A 19,244-nucleotide genomic window follows, 5' to 3' on the forward strand; every position below is an offset into this window, starting at 1 on the left:
TAGAAGTGTGAAGGACCAGGAAGTGGCAATGATTAGCAAGGGGGAAGTTCGAAAGGCACTACAAAGAATGAAAAATGGAAAGACAGCTGGTCCTGATGACATACCGGAAGCAATTGGAGAGGTGGCTGTGGAGTTTTTGAACAACTTATTCAACATAATACTAGCAGGCAAGAAGATCCCTGAAGAATGGAGGAAAAGTGTGCTAGTTTCCATTTTTAAGAATAAAGGGCACTTGAAGAGCTGTGGCAACTATAGAGGAATAAAGTTGATGAGCCACACGATGACGTTATGGGAAAAAGTAGTGGAGGGTAGACCAGAAGTCAGTATTTGTGAGCAACAGGATGGTTTCATGCCTAGAAAGAGTACCAGAGATGCATTATTTGCTTTGAGAGTGTGAAATGAAAAGCACAGAGAAAGTCAGAAGGAGCTACATTGTGTCTTTGCGGATCTAGAGAAAGCCTATGATAGAGTACCAAGAGAGGAATTGTGGTACTGCATGCGCAAGTCTGGTGTGGCGGAGAAACATGTTAGAATAGTACGGGACATGTATGAGGGCAGCAGAACAGCGGTGAGGTGTGCCGTTGGTGTGTCAGAAGAACTTTAGGTGGAGTACATCAGGGATCCACGCTGAGCCCCTTCTTGTTTGGGGTCGTAATGGATAGGCTGACAGTTGAGGTGAGACTGGAATCCCCTTGGACTATGATCACAGATGATACTGTGATCTGCAATACAAGCAGGGAGCAGGTGGTGGAACAATTAGAAAGATGGAGGCACACACATTGGGAGAGGAATGAAGATTAGCCAAAGTAAAACAGAATAAATGTGCATGAGTGTGAGGGGCAAAGGAGGAGGAGTGATCGCGAAGGTGCCTGACTTCAAATATTTGGGGTCAACAATACAGACCAATGGAGAGGGTGGTAAAGAAGTGAAGAAACGGGTCCAAGCAGGGTGGAACAGTTGGCGGAAGGTGTCTGGTGCTCTATGCGACAGAAGAGTCTAGGATGAAGGCCAAAGTTTACAAAACTGTGGTGAGGCTGGCCATGATGTACAGATTAGAGATGGTGGCACGGAAGAGAGACAGGCAGGAGAGTACTTGGTGTGTCTTTTGGTAGGAAAGGGGAGAAGGAGACTTGGTGGTGGAACCCCAAATTACAGGGAGTCATACAAGGAAAGAGATTAGCGAAGAAGAAGTGGGACACTGAGAAGACTGAGGAGAGGGAAAAGGAGGACATCGAAATGCGACGTAGGGCAAAGGTAATGGTGGCAAAAGCTAAACAAGAGGCATATGAAGACATGTACACCAGGTTGGACACAAAAGGAGAAAAGGATCTCTACAGGTTGGGCAGATAGAGGGATAGAGATTGGGAAGGATGTGCAGCAGGTATGGGTGATTAAGGATAGAGATGGAAATGTGTTGACTGGTGCCAGTAGTCTGCTAAATAGATGGAAAGAATACTTTGAGAAGTTGATGAATGAAGAAAATGAGAGAGAAGGAAGAGTTGAAGAGGCAAGTGTGAAGGACCAGGAAGCAGCAATGATTAGTAAGGGGAAGTCAGAAAGGCACTACAAAGGATGAAAAATGGAAAGGCAGTTGGTCCTGATGACATACCGCTGGAGGTATGGAAGCGATTTGGAGAGATGGCTGTGGAGTTTTTGACCAACTTATTCAACAGAATACTAGCGGGTGAGAAGATACCTGAAGAATGGAGGAAAAGTGTCCTAGTTCCCATTTTTAAGAACAAAGGCGATGTTCAGAGCTGTGGGAATTATAGAGGAATAAAGTTGATGAGCCACACAATTAAGTTATGGGAAAGAGTAGTGGAGGCTAGACTCAGGACAGAAGTAAATATCTGGGAGTAACAGTATGGTTTCATGCCTAGAAAGAGTACCACATATGCACTATTGGCCTTGATGATGCTCATGGAAAAGTACAGAGAAGGTCAGAAGGAGCTACATTGTGTCTTTGTGGATCTAGAGAAAGCCTATGACAGAGTACCAAGAGAGGAACTGTGGTACTGCATGTGTAAGTCTGGTGTGGCAGAGAAGTATGTTAGAATAGTACAGGACATGTATGATGGCAGCAGAACAATGGTGAGGTGTGCCCTTGGTGTGACACAAGAATTTAAGGTGGAGGTGGGACTGGATCAGGGATCAGCTCTGAGCCCCTTCCTGTTTGCAGTGGTATTGGATAGGCTGACAGATGAGGTTAGACTGGAATCCCCTTGGACCATGATGTTCGCAGATGATATTATGATATGCAGTGAAAGCAGGGAGCATGCCCTGGAACAATTAGAAAGATGGAGACATGCACCGGAAAGTAGAGGAATGAAGATTAGCCGAAGTAAAACAGAATATATGTGTGTGAATGAGAGAGGTGGAGGGGGAAGAGTGAGGCTACAGGGAGAAGAGATAGTGAGGGTGGAGGAATTCAAATATTTAAGGTCAACAATTCAGAGCAACGGTGAGTGTGGTAAGGAAGTGAAGAAAGCAGGTTGGAACAGCTGGCGGAAGGTGTCTGGTGTGTTATGTGACAGAAGAGTCTCTGCTAGGATGAAGGGCAAAGTCTACAAAACAGTGGTGAGGCCGGCCATGATGTACGGATGAGAGACGGTGGCACTGAAGAAACACCAGGAAGCAGAACTGGAGGTAGCAGAAATGAAGATGTTGAGGTTCTCGCTCGGAGTGAACAGGTTGGGTAGGATTAGAAATAAGCTCAGCTCAGACAGCCAAAGTTGGATGTTTTGGAGACAAAATTCGAGAGATCAGACTTCGATGGTTTGGACATGTTCAGAGGTGAGAGAGTGAGTATATTGGTGGAAGGGTGCTGAGGCAAAAGAGCGAGAGGAAGACAAAAGGAAGGTTTATGGATGTGGTGAGGGAAGGCATGAGGGCAGTTGGGGTTAGAGAGGAAGATGCAGAAGATAGGCTAAAATGGAAAAAGATGACACGCTGTGGCGACCCCTAACGGGACAAGCCGAAAGGAAAAGAAGACTTACCGGTGAAAAGTTACTTCTCGCGACTGCCTGCACGGTTTTGACAACCAATAGCGCAACAAGATTCAAACAGATTGACACCTAAAAAAGCCAAACCTGATATATTCCAATTAAATCCGATGTTATTATGTTGCACAATGTACAATTGTAATGATGTCAAAGGATGTCAACTTCCATGCGAAATAGTACCCAAAGCAATGTTTTGCCCTGACCAGATGTTGAAGCCGCATTACCACGCTAAAGGGGTCTGTGAGGAGTCTATCCGATGTTATGTTGCACAATGTCCAATTGTAATGATGTCAATGGATGTCAACTTTCATGCGAAATAGTACCCAAAGCAATGTTTTGCCCTGACCAGATGTTGAAGCCGCATTACCACGCCAAATGTTAGTTCCGCCATGGTCAACAGCCTCTGACTTCCGGTCAGGACAAAAAGCATGGTAAACAATCAACATATTGTTCTGGAAAACGCTGCGATAAATCTATATACTTGTGATGTTTTGGATCCCTGAATTTAATCCAAACATTTGCAGAATGCCCAGGAAGGTTTTCAAGATATATTGACATATACATATCTAATAGAAGGCACAGACCTTCACAATATTCTCATGATATATTTTCCACGTTCATAATTATAATAATTAATTATGAAGGTTAAACTTAAACACACTTACCGGAGAAAAGTTACTTCTTTGTAACCGCCTTCACGGTTTTGACAGCTAACAGCGCAACAAGAATTACCCATATTGACACCAAAAAAGCTAAACCTAACGTATTCCAATATTATGTTTCACAATGTACAATTTTAAGGATATCAAAGGATGTCAACTTTCAACTGAAATAGTACCCAAAGCAATGTTTTGCCCTGACCGGAAGTTAAATCCGAATTACCAGGTTAAAGTGATTTGTGTCATTGCACATTGGCAGATTATTTCACAGCGCAGCTGGGACGTCATACGGGCGGAGTGGAAAGAAGAAGCGAGTAGGAGAACGACCTCCATTTTATTACGCCTGAGACTTAAGTTTAGCGTGAGTTACGGGAAATTCTTTCAAGCTATTCCTAGAAGATGGGGAATAGGGTCACCCGCGAGGATTATGAATGGGTTTATACTGACCAACCACATGCTAACAGGAGGAAAGAGATCCTTGGTAAGTTAAAGTCTTTTTAGTAAATTTGAATAAAGTTGAACGTTATCACTTGAGCCCAGAGTATGCTGCTTTACCCTTGTGAGATTATTATACGTGTTCATTGGCAACCTTATAAATAATCATTCAAACAATGTTATCGCCTTACAGTCTAAGTTAACTATCAAACGTTAGCGAAGATTCAAGATCGTTGCCCCATACATATCATCGCAGAAGCTAAGCCAACGCAGTTACCTGTTCGTGAATGTAATGTAGTGTACACCAGTGGTTTTTAAACATTTTCCACGAAGTACCACCTAAAAACATACTTAGCTCCACGTGGGCCCAATATGTATATATTAAGTGGCGCAACGTCGGCCTCACGGTTCTTAGGACCCGTGTTCGATCCGGCTCAGCCTGTGTGGAGTTTGCATGTTCTCGCAGTGCCTGCGTCGGTTTTCTCCTTTCCTCCAACATCCCAAAAATATGCAACATAATTGGGCACTCTAAATTTCCCCTAGGTGCGATTTGTCTCTATGTGCCTTACGATTGGCTAGCAACCAGTTCAGGGTGCACCGCGCCTCCTTGCTTATCCCGTTGACAGCTGGGATAGGCTCCAGCACTAACACCTAACCCTCGTGAGGATAAGCGGCAAAAAGAAAATGGATGGATGGATATTAGACCAAAGTGTTCATTGAAAACTAAACGGGTTGCATTTTGTAAAGTGTATTTACTATCATTACAATCCACTGTACAGTAGCTACCTTTTAAATATCAGCACTTCACTAAAATATAGGGGGGAAAACTCCTTATTCCATTAACAGGAATGAAGAGTATCAGATAAAATCACAAGGTAGATATGGTTTGATGCAAAATGTTTCTCATTTTCAATTGTTAAAATATGCTATGCATTTTTTTCAATGTTAATTGTAAATGAAACTTTTTCTGAGTGGTCAACAGCTCTCAAAACAAGTGTTGAACTGTTTCAAGAGCATGGATTGATAACATAACTTTTTTTTTTTTTAAACCCCACTGACTCCGTGAATGGCTCACCAGCAAGACCAAGCCATGATACTTCCTGCGAGGAATGATCAGAATCCTCTTAATTTGCTCTCGTACAATAACAGGCAATCTATTGTCTGGGAATACTTTTGAAACAAGGGATTAAAATGACATTTAAAAAAAGGTTAGCGGTAATGTTGTAATGCTGATTATTATTGTTACTTGGGCAATTTTGCAAATGATACAGAGTCTTCTAGCAATTTAGAAGAGTTGGAAATAACAGAACTGTCCAGTCATGATTTTTCCGTTTATTGACAAAATTCCGTCTTTTTAAATTGCATGGATTAAAAAAAATTTTTTGTTGTTCTGCAATATTCCGATCGTAACCCGTGCCAGAATCCACATGTGTTCATTTTCCGATCCAACTTTTGCAAGCGAGGCGGAACGAGGCGGAAAATGTGATGCGCGTCTGTTGATTGGTCGAATGTGGAACAGGCAGGTAATGGCGTCATTTGCAAGTGAACACATTGGCCGTGCTCGAGAGGAAAGACACTTCGCGAGTGAAAGAAATTGATAGAAATGTCAAAAATGAGTTTCGATGGGATTGGATGGAAGGAGAAATCGTCTACCATTGGAAAGAAGGTAGTTACCACTCTGTTAAGCGACTTCATTTGCAAAATTGATCGACTAGGTAAAGGAAACATGCATGTTAACTATGGATCAAGAGGTTTTAAGGCATTGGAAGTTCATGCGAAACGACAAAAAAACACTTAAATCAACTGGAAGCAAGGAAAACAAAAATTTTTGGTACATTCGGATGTCAAACCAAGGCCAACAAACCTTATGGACTTCATCCCTTGTTTACTTCCACTACTCCTGGTATTGAGAGGCAAGAGCCACCGAAACAACCAACCCCAGTTGCAGACAGGGTCGTCAATGACGAGGTGACAGTTCAGAAGTAATTACTTGTAAATATGTCTGTATTATTTACTGATAATGAAACATCAAATTCATGCGTTTGAATCATTTACAAAACCAATAACTTAAAACGTTTTTAAATGGATAAAATATACACGTTATGAGAGCACGCTTGCATGCCATGATGCAAATCTGAATTCAATTTAGTTTCAGTTCTACTAGTTCACTTAGTTGAATTTGTAATTTTTTGGGGTAAAGGACACAACAGCAAACTCCTTTTTACATTTTCCTTTGCCAATACAGCTCACTCTACCAGAGACTGTTCTTTTTCTGTCTCTCTCTTTCTTGGCTCCTTCGTGGCAAACATTACATCCAAAGCTGCTCACGGCCACTTCTGACACCATGTGTTGTCTTGTTATATTGCAGTCACTCACATTTGAAAAAAATGTATGGGTGTGGTCAGTCATGCCCGCAGATTTAAAGTTGCGGGCGGTGTTGTTTGTAGTTATGAGTGTACCCCTTTAAGAGCAGAGAGGGGCGGTGTCAAGTTGTTTTAAAACATTTCTGATACCTCACTCAGGAGTTCGGTATCAAATTTTAATAGGTTCGTCGGAGATAGGCACTCAGAAATGAAGACAAGACACACTTCTGGCTACCAACAATTGGCACTTTATTGGTCCCACACAGAAATGGTAACACAAGCACAAATCACGTGGTATGAAGCTAAGTAATATCCAACCAGCTCTTAGAAGAATATCCAGCTCTTACCGTGCGCCAATAGGAGGGAGAGCCAACACTCCAGGTAGAGAGCAGCTTCAATACCGGCTGGGCATCCGTACGCAACCCGCAGCAGACTCTACCGAGAGTATCTAAAGTTCTCCTTTTATACTCTAAGCGTGTGCGGAAGGAGGGGTGAGTGGCCAATTCATCCCGCCTGACGCCACACTATTCTTTGTTACCAACAAATGGCGTTGCACGACATCATATAACACAAAAACATCTTTTTATGACATTGCTGGTTATTCAAAGCTATTGCGATCGTCTTTTAGGTTATACAAAGCTATTGCGAAACATATACGAAGCTATTGCGAAACATCTTTTAATTATGGAAAAACAACACAATAAAATTATTCTTACTTCACAAGTAAACAAGGAAGTAGAAGTGGGCTACGCAGCAGAGACGGTGCTTCCGTGTTTAAAAAAGTTTTTTTTTTAGAATGACCAATAATGAAATAGAATGACCAAGTTACAAAGATCTACCCACTACTAAAATGCAAAACATGTTTATTTTAAAGTACATTGAGTATTCTTTATGTGTAAATGTATGTTTTTGTACCTTGCATAACAGCATCAGCCAATGTTGCACAATACAACATAACTACGAAATTTTTTTGTAACTGAGTTCACGTTGATCACTAAACACCACATGAATGAAAATGCACATTTGAGCTGTCATTCACGTTATTAGATTCGTCCAACTGCAGTGAGAAGCACTAACAAGCGCCGATGTCCTTCCACACATCCAGGGATGAGAATTTTCTGCGGATTCGCGGAATTACGAGTTTTTTCAGCTGAAAATGTAATTGTTTTGAAAGGTGTAGATTCGTTGGAATTTTTTTTTTACGGCTTGACGTGGGGCGAGGCTGTGATCAAGATCGGTCGCCAGCATCTATCAGCAACGCTAGTCAAATTAGTCACAGCTGTGATGTCGGAAAAGGGCAGTGCTACCTGTATTAAATTTGGTGTTTATAATAAAACAACGTTCCGGTTTCCGTCAGCATTTTGGTGGTACTTCATCGGTATTTTCACTCTGTTAACATTTCGTAGAGAAGCATTCTGTTTACTACGGCATAAATATAACTTATAGAAATACGTATGCATATGTTATCAAGCGGTCTGCACGTTTTCCAGTATTGCTGAAGTCTTGGAGCGAAAAGATGAAGATCATGCCAGGGAAATTTATACAAACCCTGGAGTAAAAAACTGTTTCAGATAGGCAATGGCTTGAAAAAAGTGTAACCATGCAGATGGGAATGAAAACGGTATCAACATGTCTAACCGAACACATACAAAAAGTGGATGTTCCTGGCAAAGTGCTGTGGATTTATCCAGGAGCATATCCAAACCAGGAAACACAAAGGTAAGTTGGATGTAAATTTTTCAAAGATTATGTAATTGACAACTGTTAATACAATTGGGCCTCTCTGTAGCACTAGCCCTGTAGATCAAGCATTTTATCACTCACATTTATATTTCATGATCTCTCTGTCTCTCGCTCATCTGTACTGAAGTATAATTTGTAAGTGCAGTATCCTATTTGATATAAATTTCACTGTCTACATTTTAATATCTGAAGTTTGGCAAAATTATTTTGGTTGTTTGGACTCATATTTTAAGTTTTCAAAATGTTATGACTGCCCTGCAGTTACACTGTTAGAAGTAACCGGAGGTACCATTTAACAGTATTTTATTAAAAAATGTTGTGCCCAAAGGGGGGCGCACCCCCCTTTTACACTTATTGAGCACCCCTATTGTAGACTATCACACGATTCGTCACTTTAAACTGCTCCCTTTGCAATGGTCTATAACGGGAACCACGAACGGGTAAAGGCACTCTGTAAGAGCTACACAATGTAGGATGTTAATAGACTTATCTCTTACATGTTCTAAATGAAGAAGATTTTCCATTTTGCACAACTGTTTTAAGGAATAGTTCCTACAAACAGAAATGTCTCTTGTTCTTTGTTCTTGTTGTGTGGTTGTTCTTTGTTCTGAATGTCATACCAGGGGAGCACCGACTGCCGGAGAAAAATTCCTTGCGTGTTTTTACGCACTTAGCCAAGAAAGTTGATTCTTATTTCCTACATTTCAGAACTAGGCTAGGTAGATTTTTTTTCATTTATTTATTTTTTTCTAATCCTACAATATAACATCTTTTCCGGAAGACAGCGTGCACCTAATAATAAGCCGCACCCACTCTTTGTAGTGTTTTCCCTCCCATACACGAGCCATGCCTTACCATACACTGCATATATATATATATATATATATATAATATATATATATATATATATATATATATATATACACACACACACAGTACGTACTAGTACATTTTGAAACTAGATATTTAAACAAAAAGACTTTGTAACCCCTCTTTTAGCCGTCACCTTATTGTGGTGAAGGGGTTTGCGTGTCGCAATGATCCTTGGAGCAAAGTTGTCTAGGGCTTAATGCCTCATGAAGGGTTATCAGTGGCAAACAGGTCCTGTGTCAGGGACCACACAAGTCACAATTCCATAAACCCTATGATGATTAAAAATAATAGATCTAGGTTTCCCGGGCACGGGTCACTGGGGCCCCCTTCTTGACCCAGGCCTGGAGGTGGGGATCAAAAGCGAGTGCCTGGTGGCCGAGCCTGCACCAAATGGGGCTCGGTGGGGCACAGCCCGAAAGGGTAATGTGGGTCCCCCTTTCCATGGACTCACCACCTGTGGGAGTGGCCATAGGGGTTTGGTGGAATGTGAGCTGGGCGGTGGCTGAAGACAGGGACCTTAGCGATCCGATCCCCGGCTACAGAAATTGGCTCTAGGAACGTGGAATGTCACCTCTCTGGCAGGGAAGGAGCCGACTAGATATTATGGGCCTCTTTTCCACACACTGCTTGGGCTGTGGTACCAGACCTCCTGAGATGACTTGAATTCTGTTCCACTGTGGAGTTGTTGATGGTGAGAGGCGTTAAGCAGGTGTGGGTATAGTAATTACTTCCCAGGTCAACACCAGTATGTTAGCAATCACCCCGGCGGATGAGAGAGTGAGCCTCCCTCCACCTTCGGGTCTTGACTGTTGTTTGGGCCTATGCGCCAAACAATGTTTTTGGAGTCCTGAGAGGGGGTGCTGGAAAATGCTCTTACTAGGGACTCCATCGTCTGCTGGGGGACTTCCATGCTCAGGTGGGATATGATGGTGAGACAGGGAGGGTGTAACTGGGAACAATGCCCTGTGATCAGAACCCGAGTGACCGGACTTCTGTGCTCATCACGAGTTGTCCATAACGAACACCATGTTCAGGCATAAGAGCGTCCATGTTACACTAGGCAACAGGACAGCATAGGTTGCAGTTCGATGATTGTCTCTTGCAGCCATGTCTTGGATACAGGTGAAGGTAGGGCTTAAGCTGTCAACTGATCACCACCTGGTGGTGAGTAGGCTCCGATGGTGGAGGAAGATACTGGTCTGACGTGGAAGGCTCAAACGTATTGTGATGGTCTGCTGTAAATGGCTGGCAGATTCCCCTGTCAAAAGGATTTTCAACTCCTGTGTCTGACAGAACTTTGGTCATGTTCAAGGGATAGTGGGGGACATTGAGTCCAAATGGACTATGTTTCGCACCGCCATAGCTGAGGCGGTCGACCATAGCTGTGATTGTGAGGTGGTCCGTGCCTGTTGTGGCAGCAATTCCCATGTGGCGGTCAGTGCCTGTCATTGCTGTAACCCCGGAATACGTTGGTGGACACATACGATGAAGCTTGCCATCAAGTTGAAGAAGGAGTCCTCTCAGGCCTTTTTGGCCTGTGGGACTCCCGAGGCAGCTGAAGGATACCGACTGGCTAGGGGGAATGCAGCTCTGGTGGTCGCCTAGGCAAAAACTAGAAGGGGGAGGGTTAAGAATTGAAGCTCTTCATAAAATAGATGGCAGCATCTCAAGACATCAACCAGGAAGTAAAATTAAATGCAAATGGACAATGACCCGAAGCATGCAACTGCTAAAATGGTTAAAAATGTTGCTTGAGGGTAACAAAGTTAATGTGTTGGAGTAGCCATCACAAAGCCCTGATCTGAATTTGATTGACAATTTGTGAGCAGATCTGAAAAGGCATGTGCGAGTAAGGCAAATTACAAACCGGAGTGAGTCACACCAGTTCCGTCAAGAGTAATGGGAATCCAGCAGAGTACTGTCAAAAGCTTGTCGAAGGTTACCCAAAATGTTCGACCCAAGTCATGCAGTTCAAAGAAAATTCTACTCAATAATTGAAAAATGAATGTAAACTTTTGACCTCAACAAAAATAAGGCTTGGAAAAAAAAAAAAAAAGCTCTTGGTTCCAAATTCCTGACTGCCCCAACAGTTTTACACCACGTAACGAATATGTCTGACGGGGGCGGCACAAATGAGCGTGTGCGCTACGCGCTGCACATAAAGCACAGAGTTAAGTCGGGTGTTTGATAATGGCGTCAGGTCGCTATCAAAACGAGTGCTCAGACTATGTAGAGAGGAGCGTAAAGGGCACATTAAAAAAACGTGAGGGCGCGCACCCTTCAAAATGCCCGACGCCATAGTTTAACAGCAGCCGTGGTGAGCGGCGGGATGGCCATGTACCACTTACCTGTGGGCGCTGCTGCACCCTGAGTATGTTGTGCATTAAAGCCGTTTTTCATGCCACTTGTAGCCACATCGTTGTGTGTACGTACATGCATGTGTTCACGAGCATCAGCTCGGGTAACTGCCTCATCCCATGTCAAAGCGTTACTGAGCCATATCAAGTCAAGTTCCGGTTTCATGTTTTGCCATGTCCGATTTTTGACATTGTTTCAAGGTTTTTGGACCAAACCTTTATGAATTTTTATCTCGTTATGCACGCGAGAGCATGAATTAACGAGAATTGACAAGAAAAGGATGGCACCATGTGCTTGAGAGGGAGTAAAAATATAGTTTATAAAAAAAAACTACCTTCCAACCCGACTTCTGAGATATAGGAAATGGGAACCACAACATTTTTAGCCTAGTAAAAATTTCAATGAAATTCTCATTATTGTGGCTTTTAACAAAATTAAATAATTTTGGTGATCCTGACTGACTTGAAACCGGAGAGATTTAGTCTCATTTGACTTCAGCGACACAAAAAGTGAAATGGGTGTTTATAACAGCGTATGTCAACTTCTGGCTTCTCCCCAATCCAAGTCATGGTGTCAACTTCATACTGGTCATCGGCAATCTGTTTTAATTAATATTTTGATGGTCTCTACAATTTTTTTTATGAGCATACAATAATGTACCTTGACAAACATATTAACAATAATCTTATTATGTCATTTACCAATGTGACTGCTGTGATGAAAGTCCTCCGGATTTTCCCGGAATTCCAGATTTTTAAATTTTCATGAAAATTGTTCCGGAAAATTGAGGGAAAATTGCCTAAAATTAATCTGGATATTAGTTGACAACATTGAACGAACATGCATTTGAGTTCGTTGGTTTGCTTTTACGAGCGTAGCCACGTTGAGGCACTAACACGAGTAACAGTAACACCCCCTCCCTCGCATTCTCTCAAGACGTCGCTTATTTTGTGTGGTCTTGACATTAATTTATGTGTTTATTTCATAAACGTTAACTAAACAAGCCTGCTCCAAAACAACCGCTATTCACCCGGAAACAGGAAATGCAAGTTAACCGTACTGACCATGTACGAAAGTGCATGTTCAGAACTGCGTCACGTATTGCGAGCGCATTTACGTCGAAAGTCATCAACATCATGAGCCATGTCAAAGGAAATTCAGTTACACCGGGGGTTCTCACTGCGTCGATCGCGAGGCAGTGTGATGGCACGCACCCCCCCCCCCAAAAAAAAAAAAAAATTGCCCGATTTTTATTTATTTATTTTGGGTCAGGACTTAGACTTAGAAATTTTACTTTCAATTTTGGTCTGAATTTTGTTCACAGATATCGCCAGAATGCACCACAGCCAATTATTTTTTCCAAAATTTCACAGGGGGCATGCCCCCGGACCCCCGAGTGCTCACATTTGTATTTTCACGAAAGTCCACTTTCATCTCTGACTGTACCGGGCAACAAGTTACCATCATACTCTACCTGGAACGTCCAACCTCAACGGTGGTGTTGGTGTTGTTGGGTTCCTCTTCTCCTCCTTCAGACTACATTTTACACTCAGGCAATGCATATGCAGTTTTCTCCACAAAAGCAAGACAGCTCTTGTGAATTATCTTTTTTTTTTTGTTTGTTTTGTTTTGTTTTTTTTATGTTAGGTGTTGGGATGGAATTAAAAAAAAAAAAAAAGCACACTGTCATCTTTGATGACTGCTCTATTTTTTCTCGGAGTATTTCTGCGGAGTGGAAGCCCTACTTCTTTCCTCACAAAACTTTTAAGTTATCTTTTGTATTCAGGTTTGTGTTTTGGTCAGATTTCTATCCAGTTCCCATTGTTCTATTTCTTTATCATCACAATTCTTTCTCACACAAGACTCTGGTGTTAAATTCAGAAGTGCTTTTTCTTTTTGTAATATTTACCTGAAATCTTCCTCCATTTCTCCCCCCTTTCTTTTGATGGTGTCTACTTGACAGATCCTGTGGGGGTACAAGTGTGTGTCAACCCAATAATCATCCAAATCTGCATCTCTCCCTTTTCTTCTGTATTCCTCATGTGAAATTGGATTGCTGTAAATAGCTGCCCTATGCTTTGCCTGCCTTTTTAGCTGCTGCCTTCTTCTTTTCAACGGAAGCTTGCCTGCAACAAAATTCCATACACTATATCATTATTCACCGCGACATTTCATTAAAACAGAAATACAGAGAAATAGATGTACCACTCCAAAACTATTTAATCAGACAAATTATAGTAGGTTGCTTCTCCTACTCTATACATTTTTTACAGCACCGCTGACTGGCTGAGTTTTAATAGTCAGTGAATAGTGCTATTAAATGTGATAAATGTCATGTAAGATATGGAAATGAGCAAGGATTGTGCTGCTTCACCCGCGTAGGAAAGACAAGTCTGATGACACAACCAGAAAGTCGATCAGTGAACTGTGGCCTCGGGTGTCTTGGTGCCAAGTGCACATATGGCCATCCTTATGCTTGAACTTGATGTTCATTAGGTACAACCTGTGATGAGCACAGAAGTCCAATAACAAAACCCCAAGCCTCCCAGTCATGCTTTTTCAGGTCTCACTATCATTGCCGACATGAGCATTGAAGTCCAAAACGTAGAAGAATTGACTCCTCAGGGGGAGCGCTCTCCAGCAGCCCTCCAAGGACTCAAAAAAGGGTGGGTACTCTGAACTGCTGTTTGGTTTACAGGGACGAACAATAGTTCGGACCCATCCCCCACACAAAGGGAGGCAGAGGCTACTCTCTCGTGCATCGCAGTGAACTCCAATGTCCAGGCACTGAGCCGGGGCGCAATAAATATACCAACCATACCTTACTGACCTAATAGGGCCATCTAATTGCAAGTGGCTATGGCCACAGATGACAAGATTAACATAATGATCAAACTCTTTTTCCTGAATGTCTCATCTTGATCTGTCCAAAATTCATAAACGTTCTGACATGGAGCATTATAAGCACAATACACTTTTTAGTAAGTGAAATTAACCTTTCAATAAAAAACATTCATTTACCAGGTTTAGATTATTTAATACTCAATAAAAAGAAGACATGCAGCTGTTTTTTTTTTGTTTGTTTGTTTTTTCAAGTGGTAAAACTACAGGGTTGAATCTGATGTGGTCAAAAATTTGGGTGCATCTAATTTTTATGCTGGTGCAGCCCAAAAAAATTTTGATGCACCAATGCAGAACAAAATCACAGTGAAAGATTAGTGTAGAGCCCTGGCATATTTCTTTTAATCCATGTGGTTTCATCCATCAATTCAATAATAGCTAGTGCTGTCAGTCGGGTGTTAGTAAAACCACATTATTATTGGTTAGTACGTTAAGCTTTACTCTGAAATAATCAAACCTGATATTGGGAACTTCACTGTTTTTGGAAAACAAAATGAGATCCAGTTAGATCAGGAACATTTTCCAAAGTAATTTTTTTTATGAATGTATTGTTTTCTGATACGTTTTTTTTTTTTCTTTTTCTTCTCACAGTGAAATATCCCCAAATCAAGTCTCTGATGGGTCCCGACCTCAGGCTGAAATGGATTGTGTGCATCATGGTGGTGATACAATTTTTAGCTTTTTATTTAATCAAAGATATGGACTGGAAATGGGTTTTGTTTTGGACTTATGCCTTTGGGAGCTGTATCAACCATTCAATGACTCTTGCTATCCATGAGATCTCCCACAATACCGCTTTTGGAAACAACAAAGCTATGTGGAACCGATACTTTGGCATGTTTGCCAACCTCCCAATTGGCTTACCTTATTCTGCCTCATTCAAACGCTATCACTTAGACCATCACCGCTACCTTGGAGGAGATGGTGTAGATGTCGATATCCCAACTGATTTTGAAGGCTGGTTCTTCTGTACACGTTTCCGCAAGTTCATCTGGATTATTCTGCAGCCTCTTTTCTACACCATACGACCTCTGTGTATCAACCCTAAACCCGTAACTAATTTGGAGCTGACCAATGTTTTTGTCCAATTCGTGTTTAACATTCTGCTCTTTTGGGTGGGGGGAGTTAAACCTGTGGTATACATGCTGGCTGGCTCCATGCTGGGTATGGGTTTACACCCCATCTCTGGTCACTTTATAGCTGAACACTACATGTTCCTCAAGGGTCATGAAACCTACTCCTACTATGGCTCCCTCAATCTGCTCACCTTCAATGTAGGGTATCACAATGAGCACCATGACTTCCCCAGCATTCCGGGACGTAGGCTACCTATGGTTAGTAAACCAGAAAGATCTTATTAATAATTTCTTTGAGTTATGTTATCAGCAAAGGGAGCAATGCCCCCACAAAGTTCACCTGAGCTCCTCTCATGACAGTAAAATCACATGGGCTTCTTTTTTCATAAATTTTTTTTCATCAATTTTTTTTCAACAATTATTTTATTGAAAAGATTTTCTCATGTAAAATGTATTTTTTTGTGTAAACGAGTATCAGAAAGTGTTGAAGACAAAGACTCCCAATTTTTCTTTATAGCTGACATTTGGAGCACAAAAAGTATTTATACTCTGCCGAGATGCCATTGTAAACTTGTAAATCCCCGTTTGCCACTAGTTATGAGATTGCAAAACTTTAAAAATTATTTGGATTTATTTGTGCTACACATGAGTCAGCGGTTGTTTTGGATTAATTGTCAAAATCCAATGAAAGAACAAGTCCCGAATCAGATTTTCACATTAAAATCAAAACTAGCCATAGAGTAAAATGTTACTTTATTCTGACAAGCACTACAATGCTGTCCACACCTGCTGCCATTTTGACTTTGTGCGCAAAGCGTCTAGTTGTGAACGCATTGTAGCTTCACTGAGAACCCCAAATATTTTATTTTTCAAATAAGTAGATAAACGAGCTTTGCAGTGAAAGACGCTTGCATTTGCCTCTCTCTCCAATGACCTGCATGGGTACCATCAAAGTGCCACCACGGATTCAGACTACAGCATGGCGACATTTTAATGGGAGAAAGTTGATCCAACACAGCGTGAACCTAGGATGGCTAGATATAGTCAGGTGGCTAAATTGGAGCAGGCTAACTGGAATGGCGACAACTTGGTCTTGTCCGTGAGGATTTATGGCACTAACGATCAGTATTAACCAGCTCCAGCAATCAACCTGCGGCCAAGGTACGGTGAGGGATCTTCCTTGAAGTAAGAAGTTTTAAACTATTAAATAAAACTTTTCTGGACAAAGAAATGTCAGCTAAAAGGTGTTTTTCAAAAGAAATCACAAACATCTCAGGCTACTTTCTTACCAGTTGTTGATGTGCTGGGTTATGCTTAAAAAAATCCAGAGCGAAGTAATTTTAGTTCACAATGTGTAGAAGCTGCTCCCTTATAAAGAACAGCTCCAGGAATTCTGCTGGCTGGTCAGAGTCCAGGTATGTGGTGCCAGACAGATGGTGCCATGAAGTTTTGTGAGGTCCCAGTTGGCAGACAACCAGCCATGAACAGCCACACCACTGCTTGATGCAACTCCTTCCCATAAATGATAAAAAAAATAATTAGCATAAAAAATGAAAAATACCATTGCTGGAGTGTAATGCAGCCCTATGGGGGCACAAGCAAATGCAATCTGGAGGCCGTTCCCAAGCCCGGATAAATGCAGAGGTTTGTGTCAGGAAGGGCATCCAGCGTGAAACTGTGCCGAACAAATATGAGCGGTCATCTAAAGAATCCCATACCGGATCGGTCGTGACCCAGGCTAACAACACCTGCACCGGGCATCGGTGGAATTTCAGTTACTGTGGGTCAAAAACAAAGAAGAAGGGGAATGCACAGACCCTACAACTGAGTGTAGGGAGTTTGAATGTTGGGACTATGACTGGAAAAGCTTAGGAGTTGGTTGACATGATGATTAGGAGAAAGATTGATATTCTGTGCATCCAAGAGAGCAGGTGGAAAGGTAGTAAGGTTAGAGGTTTAGGAGCGAGGTTTAAATTATTCTACCACGGAGTAGATGGGAAGAGAAATGGAGTAGGGGTTATTTTAAAGGAAGCGCGAGCTAAGAATGTCTTGGAGGTGAAGAGAGTATCAGATCGAGTGAAGAGACTAAAATTTGAAATTGAGGGTGTTATGTATAATGTGGTTAGCGGCTATGCCCCACAGGTAGGATGTGACCTAGAGTTGAAAGAGCAATTCTGGAAGGAACTAGATGAAGTAGTTCTGAGCATCCCAGACAGCGAGAGAGTTGTGATTGGTGCAGAATGTAATGGACATGTTGGTGAAGGAAACAGGGGCAATGAAGAAGTGATGGGTAAGTATTGCCGACAGGAAAGGAACTTTGAGTGACAAATGGTGGTGGACTTTGCAAAAAGGATGGAAATGTCTGTAGTGAACACTTATTTCCAGAAGAGGCAGGAACATAGAGTGACCTACAAGAGCGGAGGTTGAAGCACGCAGGTGGATTATATTTTGTGCAGACCATGTAAACTCAAGGAGGTAACTGTAGGGTAGTGGTAGGGAAAAGTATAGCTCAACAGCATAGGATGGTGGTGTGTAGGATGACTCTGGTGGTGGGAATTGATCAGAGAGACAGGCAGGAGAGTACTTGGTGTGTCTTTTGGTAGGAAAGGGGAGAAGGAGACTTGGTGGTGGAACCCCAAAATACAGGGAGTCATACAAGGAAAGAGATTAAGCAAAGAAGAAGTGGGACACTTGAGAGGACGGACGAGAAGTGAAAGGAATACATTGAAATGCGACGTAGGGCAAAGGTAGAGGTGGCGATGGCTAAACAAGGGGCATATGACGACATGTACACCAGGTTAGACATGAAAGAAGGAGGAAAGGATCTCTACAGGTTCCCCAGACAGAAGGATAGAGATGGGAACTATCTGAAGCAGGTAAGCGTGATTAAAGTGATTATAATGTGCAATTTTCTAATGCAAATTATATTATGTCGATGAAAATATATGTTCACTTGTACCATAAAATACGTATCCTGTTAATGTTTTTTTCCCCAAAAATATGTTTTGGAATTAAATTCAGCGGACTCTGACCTAGTTTCCATCAACTGAAAAATGACTCATTTCGGGGGCAACGCCTCTGACATCACTCAAGGTGGACCGACTATTGTGTGACTTACATGAGCATGGAGACTCGCTGGATTTGAGAATTGCTCAGTGATTGTAAGCTAAAACCAATCCATAACAATTGTGAACACGTGTGTGGTTCAGTTTTGTCGCAATTCGAATAATTTTGGTCAGTGTCCATTATTTTCCCAAAGACCCTAGCCTCAGAAGGCAGTGGGTAAGCTTTGAGCAAACGAAGAGGGCTAATTTTTCCAAACCCGGTCAACAGTCACTGTCACCTGAACCTGGACACGCTTCAACAAGCTTAGCCCCCCCAAATAAAGGGAAAGAGCTTTTGTTAAAAGACAAGTTGCGGAGGTGTGTTTATAATCTTTTTATTTCATGAAAACGTTGAACACTGTTTATATGGTTGAATGATAGAAGCACACGTTGTACTTAGCGGAAAATATTTTATTACTGCAAATACTTTGATCATTCACAGCTAGAAAAACAGGATAATGTATGCAAATGGCAGCACGGTGGAGCAGCTGGAAAGTGTTGCTCTCACAGTACTGAGAACCCGTGTTCCTTCCTGACTCAACCCTCTGCATTTATCCGGGCTTGGGACCGGCCGACAGGTCTCGTTGTGCCCTGTAATTTGTTGGCAACCAGTTCCGGGTGTACCCTACCTCTTGCCCATTGAAAGCTGGGATAGGCTCCAGCACTGCTGCGACCCTTGTGAGAATAAATAGCTAAGAAAATGGATACAAACCTTTGTATTTATTTATTT

At 42.0% G+C, this 19,244-nt stretch overlaps 1 protein-coding gene across 4 annotated transcripts in view; it reads left to right on the forward strand.

Annotated features, from left to right (window-relative positions):
• The first annotated feature begins 3,872 nt into the window (after nucleotides 1-3,872).
• The window catches only part of degs1 (delta(4)-desaturase, sphingolipid 1), a 32,186-nt gene continuing 16,814 nt past the window's right edge, over nucleotides 3,873-19,244 (forward strand). Inside the window, exons 1-2 of one of the 4 annotated variants that reach the window (XM_061837436.1) lie at nucleotides 3,873-4,142; nucleotides 14,926-15,668. In XM_061837436.1, coding sequence (XP_061693420.1) covers nucleotides 4,061-4,142; nucleotides 14,926-15,668 — 825 coding nt within the window. In that variant the 5' untranslated portion in view covers nucleotides 3,873-4,060. The remainder of the gene's footprint in view (nucleotides 4,143-14,925; nucleotides 15,669-19,244) is intronic. The other 3 variants (XM_061837435.1, XM_061837438.1, XM_061837437.1) reach the window with 3 other exon arrangements.

Source organism: Syngnathoides biaculeatus, chromosome 12 (assembly GCF_019802595.1).
Source record: "Syngnathoides biaculeatus isolate LvHL_M chromosome 12, ASM1980259v1, whole genome shotgun sequence".
Taxonomy (NCBI): Eukaryota; Metazoa; Chordata; class Actinopteri; order Syngnathiformes; family Syngnathidae; genus Syngnathoides; species Syngnathoides biaculeatus.